Raw genomic sequence first — 13,974 nt, 5'->3', positions numbered from 1 at the left:
CACACACAAAGAGTTTCCTTTCTCATGAGCTGCTAAAGGAGCATTTTAGGCTCAAAGTATTACCTTGCTCGGGTGAGATCCAGAGGCTTAGTCACAGCTTGTCGTATTTGACATCCATTAAAATAGAGCGAATCTCCGTGGGCGTAGGGTGCCAGCTGTCCGCATCCATTCCCTATCACACCCCCCTGAATGGTTTCCCAGTTTATTTCAGTGACTCTTTCAGATTCAAAATTATCTTTAATATAACTGGGGAGGTCATGGCTAAAAACAGAGCAGTCATCACCTAAAAATGACACAGTGAAGTTATAAAACACACAAAAATCAAAAGAATTGAGAAAATTGCATTACAGCTCATTGTAATTCCATTCAAGGTACTGGACCAATATACACTATAGGCTGAATATATTTCAGCAGATCCATTAATGATGTGCACATTGTTGTACTGCATTCATTTTTAGAAAACTGAGGCTGTGAGTCTTATTTTTTACAGTGGTGTAACTTCATGAACTGCTGAAATAGGGTTTCTCCTATTTTGCACTGATGCCAATATAAGAAACCTCAATTTGCCGGTTGAAGGAAAATGCGTCTAAAACAGGGCAGGGATCTGATCTCATACAGTTATGAGACTCTGTCCTGGAAGACATTAAACACTGGCTCCACTCCCACAAAGCACTTATAATTTAACGCGGGCACTCAGGTACCACCAGGCGTGTGCTTGCTGCGTTGCGGGGTTAGAGCAGAGCACTCTGTCCTGATGGGGCACAGAAGCGTGTCCCTTACAGGGGCCAGTCACCAACATCTGTATCCCGTGTACACATCCCCTGGCAGTAAGCGCGCCCTCGGAAGACATACAGGGGTGGAAGCCATTTCTGGGTAAGCAGGTAGCCACATTCTGCCTTCGACGAAGGCTGAATGGGCTTTACATACAGTGTCAGACAGGAGAGACTACTGGCTCAATCCAGATAGAGTAAGGGGAGGGAAGAGCTGTCATTTGCAGCTCTGTCAAATTATTAATTTATAAGCATTCCAGTGATGAATTTAGACACATTACATCATTGTCTTTATCTTTTTGTTTAATTTTGAGCTACATTAGACTGCAGCAGGTGTATAGGAAGGAAACTGAAGAAATGAAACCTTGGTATCCTTCGTCACAAATGCAAATGGCTCCAGTCGTGCAATATCCGTGGCCACTGCAGAGCTTGGGGCACGCTTCCCCGATGTACACATGGTCGATTGCCCAGCTTTGCTTCTCTAGTTCTTCTCCTTTCTGAATCCACCTGAACTGGGTTGCGCTGCAAATATCAAAATCCAAACATTGTGTTATGACATCTAGCAATTAAACACATCTGTACAGCGACGTTCAAATATGCCAGCAGCAGATGTAATGAAAAATGTGGTACGAAGGGGTTGTGACTTCAATAACTGGAAAGACCCGCCCTTAATGGGTGGCTGCTATGTCATTGGCAGTAGCCACTTCAATTAACAAAAAGCTTCCTGACAAACACTAATTATGTATCAGATCTAAATCCAGTAATAAAGAAGCATTTTTAATTCACCAGTTGTTCCAGCCAAACAATGCCAGCAAGACAGCTGACATTTTATAGGCCCACAGTGAGGTGACCTTTCAGTAACCTACCTGGATGAGACATGATCAGGCAGCTGGATAGTTATTCTTCTCCACATGGAGCTGTTGACAGAGTTATAGATGGTAGCTTCGTGGAATTGAAATGGGGAGCAGCCAATGCTGTTCGATGAGGAAGGAAGACAGTGTGTCTGGACAAGCTGCCATGAGTCAGTCCTGTAGGAAACAAACAAACAAAAAAAAGTTTTAGAACAACTGAAAGAATAATTGAAGGGAAATGGGTAATTTCTAAGGGTCATGGCATTGCCTGTCTTACTAAACAAACCCAAGGGATTGTCAGCAATAGTTTCCATGCTCTGTAGTCGCAGACAGACAAGAGGTGAGAGGCTGAAACCCTGGAGCAGCCAGGGAGGACTCTCCAGCTGTGAAACCCGTGGTGGGGGTACAACAGCAGAGTCCAGCCCAGGGCTCCTCTGGGCTGGCGTGACAGAAGGGTTTGTTTAGGAGCCTGCTCCTTAGTCTCTCTCTTACTGCATTCAGAAAATAGTCTGACAGAATTTGCTCCATGTTGATGCACAGTCATTTGAGCACAGAATATACCTTCACTTTTACAAATTATAATGCACTACTATACCGCAGCACGGGAGACAGTGTTATTAATTGTTTGCTAGTTAAAGACCAAATCAGAATTAAGTAACCTCCAGTTTATTACAGCTTCATCCTAAATATATATCCTGTATCATACTGAGACAAGAGTTTCCTGTGAATGTGGTTTTCTGCAAGCACATTTTTAACAGGAGCATGTTCAGGACTGTAACTACAAGCTCAATGCCATGAATCTGTCAACATCTGGGGTAAATTATAAAAAGAATTTATGGGAGTCATGTAGACAAATCCCAGTGCTTCCACATGGGCTTTGTTCAGATCCTGTTACAAGATGAATAGCAAAGTAATTGCATTAATAAATAAAAGATCTCTAAGGTTTTAATATCGTACTATTTATTTTTTTTTTAGGTCTATGTATTCTGCTCTCATTTACCTGGCATCCTTCGTATACTCCAGCATCACGGAGTGGAGGTCCCCACAAGAAGTTGCCTCACAGCCAACCACAATCTATAGCACAAATAAAATTGGCTGCTATAACAAGTCAGGTAGACATTTAATGTGATATATAATGAAGTCTTGCTCTCCTTTTTCTTTACGGGGTATATAAAAGAGATTGGCAATTTAGATCTTAGACAAAATCCATCAAAAGCGGATGGAAAACAACAGACACAGTACTTCAGATACTACTTTTACTTAATGAGCTTTACTTCATTGCTACTATTATTTTCAAACAGAATCTTAACACTACAATCCTAAAGTTCAAATTAAATATCTAAACAAACATTGTTTCTGAAACACAAAGATGTGGTAACTCCATGTCATTTCAGAAAGTGAAGTACCCCTAGCTATGTATTAATTACCTCTGAAATTCGTAATTCATCATGACATGATAAACATATAACTATGAACTTCAAGTCAATCCAATTTAAGAACAGAATTATTCTGAGTGTTTAAAACAATAAACATATTTGTGTCACATTAGACTGGAAAGATTACAGTACCCAATGTACAGTACTGAATAGATAACAAAAAGCTAAATTTTTAAGAGCTTCAAACCCAAACGACAGCCATACATTAGAGCCGAGTTCTTAGTTTAGAAATAAAATCCTTGCTGTGACAGGTGAAGAAAAAGGAGGAGACAGTCAGGAGAGAAAAACTTTTGAGAGTTTAGTAATATGTAGTATGTAAATGATGATGAGTTATCATAAATAAAGGGAAAAGATGGTAGGCTGGATAAAATAAGCAGCTTGGGGAGTCTTGGCATTCAGTAGTGAAAAGCATGTCAGACTCCTCTTTTATATAATTTCTTTGAAGGTGGCATGCTGTGTCAGTGGGGGAAGCAGTGCTTTAGGGATTATATTAGACAGTCAATATAAAACAGGCAACGATGTTGAGAAAAGGTGAAAATAGAGATTAGCGGAAGATGGAAAATTCTGGAAAACTCTTGTCAAACAGAAGAGCAAGAAAAAAACAGCAATAAAATGGATGATGATTTTGATAACCCTGCTTTCATATTAGTTCCTGTCTTATTTAAGACGTGATGCTTGGGGAAGGGCCTAGAACATTTCTGGACAACAATTACATGTTGCCTTTGGCCCTGTGCAGAATTCTGCCTTAAAACAAAGTAAAATACTCAGACATGTTTCTCTGATTATTTAGGTCGTTTGCCGTGACACAAGTAAGTAGAAGGGGTACTTCTACTTCAGCACTTTTGCATTTTCCATATGCCACTCTTCTCCAGCCTGCCTCTGCCTTGCCTTTTCTGCTTATCCACGAGTTAGGGGAAAATGGCATATTCTGCATACTGTGTATTCTCACCGTAGAAAGTAATTCCTACTGTATCTGATGATCCAGTAATTTCAGGAGAAAGGGATTAGACTTCCAGTCTCTCTCAGTAACGCCCAAATCATACAGACAGTCAGAATAATTTGACATTTAACATTCATGCAACTTTTGCTGGTTCCCATTACCTACACTTCAGAATTTCCTTTAAATGCTAGTGAAAATTCTCTATTAATTATTCATCCAATTGGGCATCCGAGTTGGAAGAAGAAGAATTTCTGGAGACGCATTAGATGATTTTTCATTGCATGCTGTACTTTGGAGAGAGAGAACATTTCTTACTTTAAACTGCATCATGTATCCTGGCTGTATAATGAGCTCCCTGGAGGACAGGATGTTGTGTGTTTTGTCCTTTTTCTTATTTGGCCAGTAGAGATGGAATGATGGATTTCCACAGAACCCTGCAGTCCTGACTGCATTAGGGTAAAAACTCCAGTTTTCTTCATGAGAGGTGCCTTCTATTAACATGAGTTAAAGACAATTACTGCATTGTCCCAGTAAACATCAAGGCTTTAGTAATGAATCAACAGAATCACTAGATACAGTATTTTCGTGATATAAACACTAAATATATCTGTCATGACATACAATAAGTAAACTACTAACAAACATAATAGAAACATCAGCTCCAGAGAGGTAATTAAAATGTTTAAATAATAGTATTTTTAAAAAATATGATTAAATAAAACTTTCCTATGCAGGAATTTAAATGAAATGAGTTGGACTGAAATAAAAAATTTTGTCTTTCTTATAGGTATATGCATATATATACACACACCCCTACATGCATATCTGAATATACATGTGTATATATATTTACGCACCCATATTAGTTGCATAAAGAATAGTATATAAACAGCATTAGTCTACAAAATGAAAAATCTGCAGAGTTAAAGAAAAGTGTGGTTGCCAGCTCACAGGGCTTATTTTAGATAAGATAATGGCAGACAAGAGATTAGCTGTCACAGCCTTTCTTACCATCATCAAACGTATCTACCAGCTGGCTGGGGTTGATCTCTGCTCCTCCGATCAGGATGTTATCCAGCGCCCACTGCGCCCGGTCAGGGCCTGAGACCACGATCCCGTTGCTGATGGTAAAAGGCTGCCACCAGCGCAAGCGGGTTGTATTGGTCAGAGCGTGTTCGGGGAGGAGGATGTAGTCGTGCCTGACTGAGATGTATTTTTGGTAATCCATCTCATGAAGCAAAGTCCAGGATATCCCTATAATGAAAAGGTGCAGGTTTAGTAACAAAAACAAGCGTATGGTGGAATCTTCTACAAGATTAAAGGAAGATTATAGGAAATAAAGAATAATAGCTATGGTCTTCTCATAGACAAAATCTTAACTTCTAAGGGTAGCTGGCAACTGTTACTCACTGCAAGAGTAATCCTGTAATTGTCTAAAGAAATCAAATTGGCTGGAAGCCACTGATTACTGAAATCAGGCAGGAGGATTATGGAAAACTCCTGAGCAATAGATGGAAATTTTAGATGGGGGAAAAAAACTATAAAAGGACAAAAAAAACTTTACAATTAAAAATTATCTTCTTATTTTGGATCTCTCTGACAACTTCTCAGAAATTCATGGTACTTGAATACAGAACAAGGCTGTGGCTTAGCTGAAACTACAAGATGTACTTGCCTCCATCAATGGAATAGTCCAGCAGCACTCCCTCCTTTCTGCAAGTTGGTCTGTGGCATGTTGTCATGTTGTTTTCACTCCCAATTCTCCCCCAGTACTGTAGAAATCTAAGAGTAAATGTAGAAGTTTACATCTGTTAAAGATCTGCACAAATTGAGGCATTTGCTTTCTGTTAGGAGATGTGCTGAAAATGTTCAAAATGCCAGCATTTTAAAGCAAATAACATCAATGTACAAGTAGAGCAAAGGTTTCCAAAAACATTGTCTAGTAATTCGCATGGGAACCTCATGAAATTCAGCAAAGTCCTGCTTCTGGGAGGGACTAACCCCTTCCAGTGGTACCAGCTGGGGACTGTCCGCTTTGCTAACAGTTCCCTGGGAGTCCTGGTGGAAGGGAGGCTAAACATGAGTTAACAAGGTGTCCTCACACCAATGAAGGACATAAAAGAAGTAGATAAACTGAGGCAAGGTCAGTGGAGGCCACTGAAATGGCAGGGGCTGGAGCACGTGCCCTGTGAGGAGAGGCTGAGAATCAGCCCTGGAGAAGATGGCTGGGACTGGGAGACAGTGGTCATACATCAAAACAAGGGAGGTTCCAACTGGATATGCCAGGGGAAAAAAAAATATTGCCGTGAGGGTGACTCCACACTGGAACAAGCTGTCCAGAGAGACTGTGGGATCTCTGTCCTTGGAGGTTTTCAAGACCAAATAGGTCAAAACCCTAAGCAACCTGGTCTGAATTCAGTGTTGACTTGGTTTTCAGCATGAGGCTGGACTAGAGACTCCCTGAGGCCCCTTCCTTCCTGAAAGGTTGTGTGATTCAATGAATTCTTGCGAAATTACAGGAGCAAGAGTGTGTGGCTTCATTAAAGCCATACAGCCAAGGGAAGTGATGCCAAAGTTGTTTTCTACACCACGTCCTTTCCTTGTCTAAACTGACCTAATTCCATTGCTCTCCAGTTAAGTCATCCCTTTCTACAGCATGTGGGTGGAGTGGGTTTTGTACAGGCACCCAAGAGAGGACAACCAGCAGAGGTCATAGTCTGAACTCCGAGGGTGACACAACTGGTGCCCCCAGGGTGGAGACAGCAGTGCCCAGGAGACTGGTATCTCACCTCTTTGCAGGACAGGGGTTGCTGACTCCAGGACATTCATGGGGAAGGGGACCTGCTGCTTCACTAGGCATGGCAGACCCCTTCCACTGTGCTAGGGTGAGCCTTGCTCGCTGTGACTCATCTGAAAGCATCCGTGCCTTGAGAATCATAATCTAATTAGGGCCTACCTGAGATAGCACTATGCTTGTAGTGGTGTAGGAGTTCCCTGAGCTACAAGCTGTCACCTGCTGCTTTGCCAGCATTTAACAAAGTTCCCCATTAAAATGACATGGAAATATGACCTACTTTGCCCCCCGCAGGTCCAGATCTTGAGTGACAGCCTGCCTCACAGTTGCACCTCCAAAGTACAGAGTTGTGTCTTCTGCGAGAATCCCACACTCGGTACAGGTATTTCCACCTTCTAAGGACATCCATAAATCTGGTTTAATTTCTTCATTGTCAAAGCGCTCTTTCAGGAAAGTCTGTAAGTAAGGTGTTTAACAATAAAGCACAGGTAATTACGATCTTAAGCCTTTCTGATGACCACAGCTGGAACTGACCTAGACATGTTTGAAGGGCTCATGAACACTGTAAAAATTTTTTTTTCAGGGTGACTGAACATAATCACTTTTGTCCAGGCATTTAGCCACTTGAATTGATTTGGCTAGATGTGAAAATATGTTAGGGCTAGATTTTAACACACTTGGGAGGTAATCCAGCACACTGAGATTTGCATGTGCAAATGAATGGGTCTAATTCATAACTGTGGTTATTTAAGAATATGTAACACCACTCCATTATGTATCTAGTATGTATGGGATAAATTGCTATTCTATACTTTTTCCCCAGCAAAACCAGTACTGCAGTGAAATTTTAGCGTTATTGTAGTGAGTATGCATTTATGCAACTGTCCGCACAAAGATTTGCAATGAAAACCATCTAGAATATATCTTTGATTTCCACTTACCTCCAGGTGTGCAGTTAAAGCAATGCCATGAGTGAAATCCTGGCCTTAAGGAGATAGTAGTAAAACTCCCCTAAAATTGCTAGGATTTTATCCCAAATGTCCTTCATGTGAAGAATACATTACTAATTAAAAATTGCAAACAGATAACGATATTTGTTCATGTAATTAGTATCTCAGATGAAAACCAGAAAGTTACAATAACTCAAATGACGTGATAACTGAAATAGTTATATTCTCTTTAGACAGAATGCAGCTTAACCTGTTGTTTCTGTGGAGCGTGTACCTATTCTCTTGTTATCTGATGTAGAAAAAAATGAGATGCTAAACACATTTGAAACTAATTTGGGGTCCCTTAAATATTCTTTTCGAAATATGTTTTTAAAATATCTTAGCTTTAAAATTATCAATATGTAACTAGATTCACTGGTTTGTTGTAGGGTAACACTAATAACAGCTAGGTGAATTAATTTTATGTAATTTTATGTCATTTTCTTGTATTCCCTACTTCAGTAAGCTCTTTCATCAGAAAGACAGTCTTTCTACAGGTCGTAATCAAATATCATCATATGTGCAAGGGTGATTATTGTCTAATGATGATCTAAGGTTGAACAGAGAACTTTATCACAGCTTTACCAAGCAGTGTTATTTGCAAATGATACTGCAGTACTAGTTTTCCTAAAAAAAATGATTAAAGGCCTGAAAACGGATTTGAGTATCTGTGGCTGACAGGAATCGAAACTAAATTTCCAGTGGGATCCATCTCCTTCTTTCTCTCTCTTTCTCAGCCAAACACATGGCAAAATTCACTCATTTTTAACATGCAGTAAAATTACCTTCAGTGTTTGGGTGAGATAGCAGTTTGGTCCCGAATACCCAGGATCACAGATGCATTGCTCATTCAGGCAGTCTCCATGACCTCTACAGTTTTCCAGACAGCCAGGGCCCAGATAGAAATTATCGATGGCCCACTGCATATCTGAGTATTTCTGGTAGAACCGAAACCTCACGGGACTAGGTATAAAGAAATGAAGAAAAAGAGACATATGTATAAAACAACTTTGCTCAATTGAAAAAAGGTGGGTGAAACACAATATACTTATGAATGTAGTATCCTCCAAGCTTTGAAAAATAGCGTCTGGCAGCATCCATTGAAATCAGTTTTATATGTATCCATATCTTATTCTTCACACAGGTACTACCTACAATATATGGACGGATTCCAGACGCTGCTGAAGCCGGAAAAAGCTCTTCTGGCTTCTTGCAAGAGAATTTCAATTTTGGTAATACTTCCAGAGTGGATTACTCAAAGAACAGAAGAGATTTTAATTTTGCAGAAAAAGACAAATGGTTTGCATATGTGCAGACGACTGCAGACAATAAGGATAACTTTTCCACTCAGTAAGGTCATAAATCTACTCTCTAATTGACTGCAGTCGTCTGAACTGAGCAGAACATGCTGTACTGCAGCAGACTGCAGAGGAGGAGAACTCTGCCGGTTGTTCAGACCAAGAGTCATGGTCAGTCTTGGTTGATAGGAAATACCATTATGCAGCACATGTAATGAACGTGAGCGCTGCTAGTCTGCACTTTCCTTGAAAGAAAAAAATAGGCAGGTGTATCCCCTGTTGTGTTTTTCGGAAGGTACTGAATCCAAGACAAAATGAGTAGCGAATTCGTACTTACTTGCCCACAAGGTTTTCCGGCAGTGAGTAAGTTACTCTTTTCCATCCTTTTGTGGGAAAGAAGACGGATGGCTGTGAAACACTCCCAGAACATTTTGGATCAGCTGGTAAACACTGAGGTACTAAGTAACTCCAGCTAACGCCAAAGTCAGTGGAATACTGCACATGGACCTGATTTTGTACAAGTTTTTCTGAAGTTTTACATCCAACAGAAACCTAATAAACAAGAGAGTACAATTAGATTAGAATTAATTGTGGTGGTGGTTAGAGTTTAAAATAATGTTTGAACCTGAAAACTGACTGCTGACTGGAGAACTTTACTATGAATGATGGCAGTAACAGTGCTTGTAGGGTATGGCTATTTGCAGATCTCATCAGTATTCCCAAGACTGAGAACAGGCACCATATGCAGAGTTTAATTTTCTTCTAGTTAGCTCACATTTCTGGATTTCCAGGTTTTGACACTTGTGCCTTACACCCCAGTACCGCATAACTAATAAAGTTAATCTCCTGTCCCACAAAACTTAACATTCAGATATCCAGAGGAAGCCACTCAGATCAATTATGTCAGGCAGGCCTTCGTTATGGGAGAGATGCGCAAAGGGCTCTTACAACTTCCATGTCTTGCCGGGTTATTCCTTCAATTTAGGTAAAGGGGTGTAGGAAAGACGGTTTGGGTGCAGGTTTGATGTGAATGCATGCCAACATAGGAGCGGTGTGGACACATTTGAGCTGCTTTTCCCTCACCAAGCAGCTGTAACAAAATAGGCACCTACTATATGTGTAGTATCCTTATTACATGATGTCCGTACAACTGCTATGCTGGAAGAGTGCGTCTCACCTCTGAGAACAGCTAGTGGTATTAAAGCTGACCAACATGGAGCAGGTGAGGAAAATGGGGATGGGCTACTAATAAGACTTTTCCCTTAGGGAATGGCTCATGTGTAGGCCTGGACATCATTCTACCTCCTGAAAAATCTACTTAGACTTGGAGAAAAATGTGTTTTTGAATAATTATGTTGCAGACAGAGATTTTACCTTGAACTGCATAATCCAGCCTTCTGTAGGAGTCAGGTCGTGGGTGACTACATAGACCTCTCTGCCATCATGGCTCCCGCAGATCATGACACCATCAGGAGAATCACAAAACCTCTCAATCGAGCAATCATCATGGAATAACCAGTGTTCATTTACTTGAAAATAAATGGGAATGTCAGTAATATACAATGACAACATAAATGAAAGAAAAGAAGGAGCAGCATTAACCACTAAAGGTGATTCATGGCTCTATTTTTCAGCCTATGTGAGAATTATTTAGCATTGCTCCTGAGAATGTCAGTACCCCATCTTTCCCATGTACATGTTTATTACATTTATTACATTCAGTGCTCAAAGCGCATCTTACTACTCTCTTACATAAGCGTTATAGCATTATTTTTCAATGTTCAAGAAGTAAGGATCTGAGGCTTACTCAAAACATAAACTTCTGTTGCGCTGGACATTATGGGAGAACTTTTGAATGTCTGCACAAAGGGTACCCCAGCGCTGTTAAGCCATGTAAACATCCAGAAATACTTTACTTTACAAAATTTAGTTGCAAAATGTAACTTAACTTCACTAAAGAATGTTTAAAAAAGTTAAGAAATAGGAAACAAATAGTCAGGTTAAGAAAGTTGCTTAGAATAATCTGGCATTTTTTCATCCTTTTTTCTTTCTTTGAAGAGAAATTAATCTTTTAAGTAAATTCGTGCAGTAAAAAAAGAAAAGTTACGTTACATCTTTTCATTTTGTATTTTGTGAAGTAAAAACGAAAGAAAAGACCCCTATAGGGATGGGGTTGTCTGTGACATCCGCCACAGTGAGACAAGATTCAGAGGCTCAGCAAGATTTGGAAATCACTGCACTGATTTCTTGCTCTTTAATTCAGATCCACCTAAAAACTTTACCTGTAGTTTTGTCTTCCATGAACATGTCAAAGGCGATCCTGCCAGTGGGCCCTGCATCGGCAGGGGAGCGCTCATGCTGCGGCAGGGGAGCGCTGCTGAAGGTGTCCAGCATCACCGTCCTCTGGTCAGCTGAGCCGGAGATCAACACGTTGTCAATAGCCCAGTCGTTCTGATCCAGGCCATCGTGTTTCGGCTGCCACCAGCGGAAGCGCGTCCCAATGGTTTTGGCGTCGTAAGGAAGAAGAATGTTCACAAAGCTGAAATACAAAGCAAAAATTAGTTACAGGAAAGCCACAGGAAGAGGACACTTCTCAATGCTCTTTTCACCAGGTCCACTCCTGTTGTTTCCTGGACTACATGGAAGTTGGGAAAGCAGGGAAAGACCGGTGATCTAGCCTGTCTTCCCCTACGAGAAACTGCAAAACAAAAACCTTCCTGATAACCCCAGTGTCAACCCTGGGACAGGGACTAAGAGTGATGTGGGGAGGGCCAGCAGCCAGACTGTGGCATGGTTTGAGCAATCTCATGTGTTCCAGCTGTGCTTATGGGACCAAATGCAATGGTCTAGACTAGCAGGGTATGACCACAAGGTCCTAATTAAGAGAAATGTTAACAAGGGCAATGTTGAAATGAAACTAAGATTACTGTTTTCAACCTGGTGCCATTCAGAAGATAACAATGTTCCGGTACAATTTTCTTATTTCCATCCCAGTAGATGACTTAAATCTCTTGTCCAATTAAAGTGCTAGTGATTTCTTGGTGTATTCAAATGAAATAACAAATAATGGGTCCATCCAAGCCCCTTTTTTTATAAATCCTAAATTAATCAGTGAGGAAAAGGTCCACCTATATCTATGCATGGTTTGAATCTCACAAATGTCTGAAAAAAGGGCTCGAGTGTATCCATCCTGTTGATGGATCTGCAGAAATTCAGTTTCTCCTTTCCACACCATTTTCTATCTAGTTCAAGCAAAGACTTTCTGCTCTTGTGAGTAAGAAACTAGATTGCATATGGAACTATCTTAAAGAACAGGATGGACATAATTACAGTAGCTATTAATTTATCTTCTTGCAACCATTTACAAATCTACCAGACTGCTACAGGCTCCTTACTCCCCTTGTATTTCTGGCATAGCAGCTGCACAAATGCTGATGCTCAAGCACACGCGCTAAGGCCATTCATAAATGCTTGCAGGACTGGACAGGCTGAACTCTTAAAAATCTGATATCCAAACCACAGCAGTAATATATCCCACAGGTTCTTATGAAACAGTCAAGACCACCTGACTTCAGTATAGGAAATTATATAGGCGGAAGAAGGTATCTACAAACCCGGGCTTGCTGAATTGGTCATAGAAAATTTCCATTAAGAGGCTCCAGGTGATTCCACCATTCACAGAATACTCCAGCAGCACTCCTTGGTTGCGGTTATTAGGAGTTATCAGACATCCATACATGAAATAAAACTGGATGAATTCTGCACTGGTGAGGTTCAAGTCCACTGTAACTAACATGCGGCTGCAGCCCTTAAAAGCAATGAAAAAATATGTTGGCTGGTGTTGGCAGGCAAAAGTTATGAATGTAAAAAGTGTTAGACTATGCGGTCACTATTAATATAACTTCATGTTATAAAACCTTGAAAATTGTACAAAATTATACTAATTATAACAAAGGTAAAGCTACAACAGAAGAGTGAATGATATTCCCTAAGGACATAATTTCAGTTATGTTCCATCTTAAAAATTCCTGTTGTGCGTTCGTACACGTTGCTGCTTGTACCTCACAGCTTTGCAACATTCGGTATCGAGAATTGTGTTCGCCTTTCTTCTGAACAGAAGAGTTACAAAAATCCACACCTCCGGTGTAGATTATGTGCTAACGGTTCAATTTATGCAAACCAAAAAATGGCACAGCAATTTTGTGTGTTTTCCCATAATCCTTTATATACTTTACACACCTTGCTTAGTCTATTAGCGGTGCCTTCTTAGTGCTACTGGAGGGAATTGGAAATGTAATGCTTTGGTTACTTCATTTTAGAAAACTTGCACCAGTTTGAACCTAGCTGTAAATCTGCATGGAAGAGATCTACACGTGTACGTTTTTATGTGTTTCTAAAATACTATTTTGTCATTTTCATAATCCTGAGGCTATCTGTAAGCAAAGTGTAAATCAGCAGCAGCCTGGGTTATACACCTATGATGGTAGGTAAAACACAGGAAATTTTACTCTGAGCTTCCTCTGAGAGAAAACCAGCAATGAAATATCTGAAGGACAAGGCTACACATGGATGTATTTTCAAGGACCAAGTGCAAGTTATGCACATGCAAATACCTAGTTATTAATTTACCTCTGTGATCTGATTAGAAGCTGCACCAAACTCTGGTCTCAGGAAATTATAAGTGCTCTGAGGAGGTTATTGTGACTGAGTGGAACTGAATGTCTACGTACTTGCACTATGCTTTGATCTATCAGCTCCACCTCCAAAGGCCCCTCCACGTCTCCGTTCAGAAGGCGCACACACTATATCTCACTTTCCTGGCTGCAGGACAGCCAGGAACGTTTCCTGGAGTGTTTCTGGCCGGCCCTGGTCTGTAGGACCTGCCTGACTTTGCCC

At 40.5% G+C, this 13,974-nt stretch overlaps 1 protein-coding gene across 4 annotated transcripts in view; it reads right to left on the bottom strand.

Annotated features, from left to right (window-relative positions):
• RELN (reelin) overlaps positions 1–13,974 on the bottom strand; it is a 294,950-nt gene that overhangs the window by 13,803 nt on the left and 267,173 nt on the right. For all 4 annotated transcript variants that reach the window (XM_063323481.1, XM_063323482.1, XM_063323483.1 and 1 more), the window contains exons 49-61: positions 12,693–12,886; positions 11,361–11,617; positions 10,453–10,607; positions 9,416–9,630; positions 8,566–8,743; positions 7,072–7,247; positions 5,673–5,779; positions 5,009–5,251; positions 4,313–4,488; positions 2,622–2,695; positions 1,637–1,798; positions 1,135–1,292; positions 64–283 (exon numbers count right to left, since the gene is read on the bottom strand). In XM_063323481.1, the coding sequence (XP_063179551.1) occupies positions 64–283; positions 1,135–1,292; positions 1,637–1,798; positions 2,622–2,695; positions 4,313–4,488; positions 5,009–5,251; positions 5,673–5,779; positions 7,072–7,247; positions 8,566–8,743; positions 9,416–9,630; positions 10,453–10,607; positions 11,361–11,617; positions 12,693–12,886 (2,315 nt within the window). The remainder of the gene's footprint in view (positions 1–63; positions 284–1,134; positions 1,293–1,636; positions 1,799–2,621; positions 2,696–4,312; positions 4,489–5,008; positions 5,252–5,672; positions 5,780–7,071; positions 7,248–8,565; positions 8,744–9,415; positions 9,631–10,452; positions 10,608–11,360; positions 11,618–12,692; positions 12,887–13,974) is intronic.

The sequence above is a fragment of the Chroicocephalus ridibundus genome, chromosome 1, assembly GCF_963924245.1.
Source record: "Chroicocephalus ridibundus chromosome 1, bChrRid1.1, whole genome shotgun sequence".
Taxonomy (NCBI): Eukaryota; Metazoa; Chordata; class Aves; order Charadriiformes; family Laridae; genus Chroicocephalus; species Chroicocephalus ridibundus.
The sequence above is the reverse complement of the archived record's forward strand: the minus strand, read 5'-3'. Positions and strand labels throughout refer to the sequence as shown.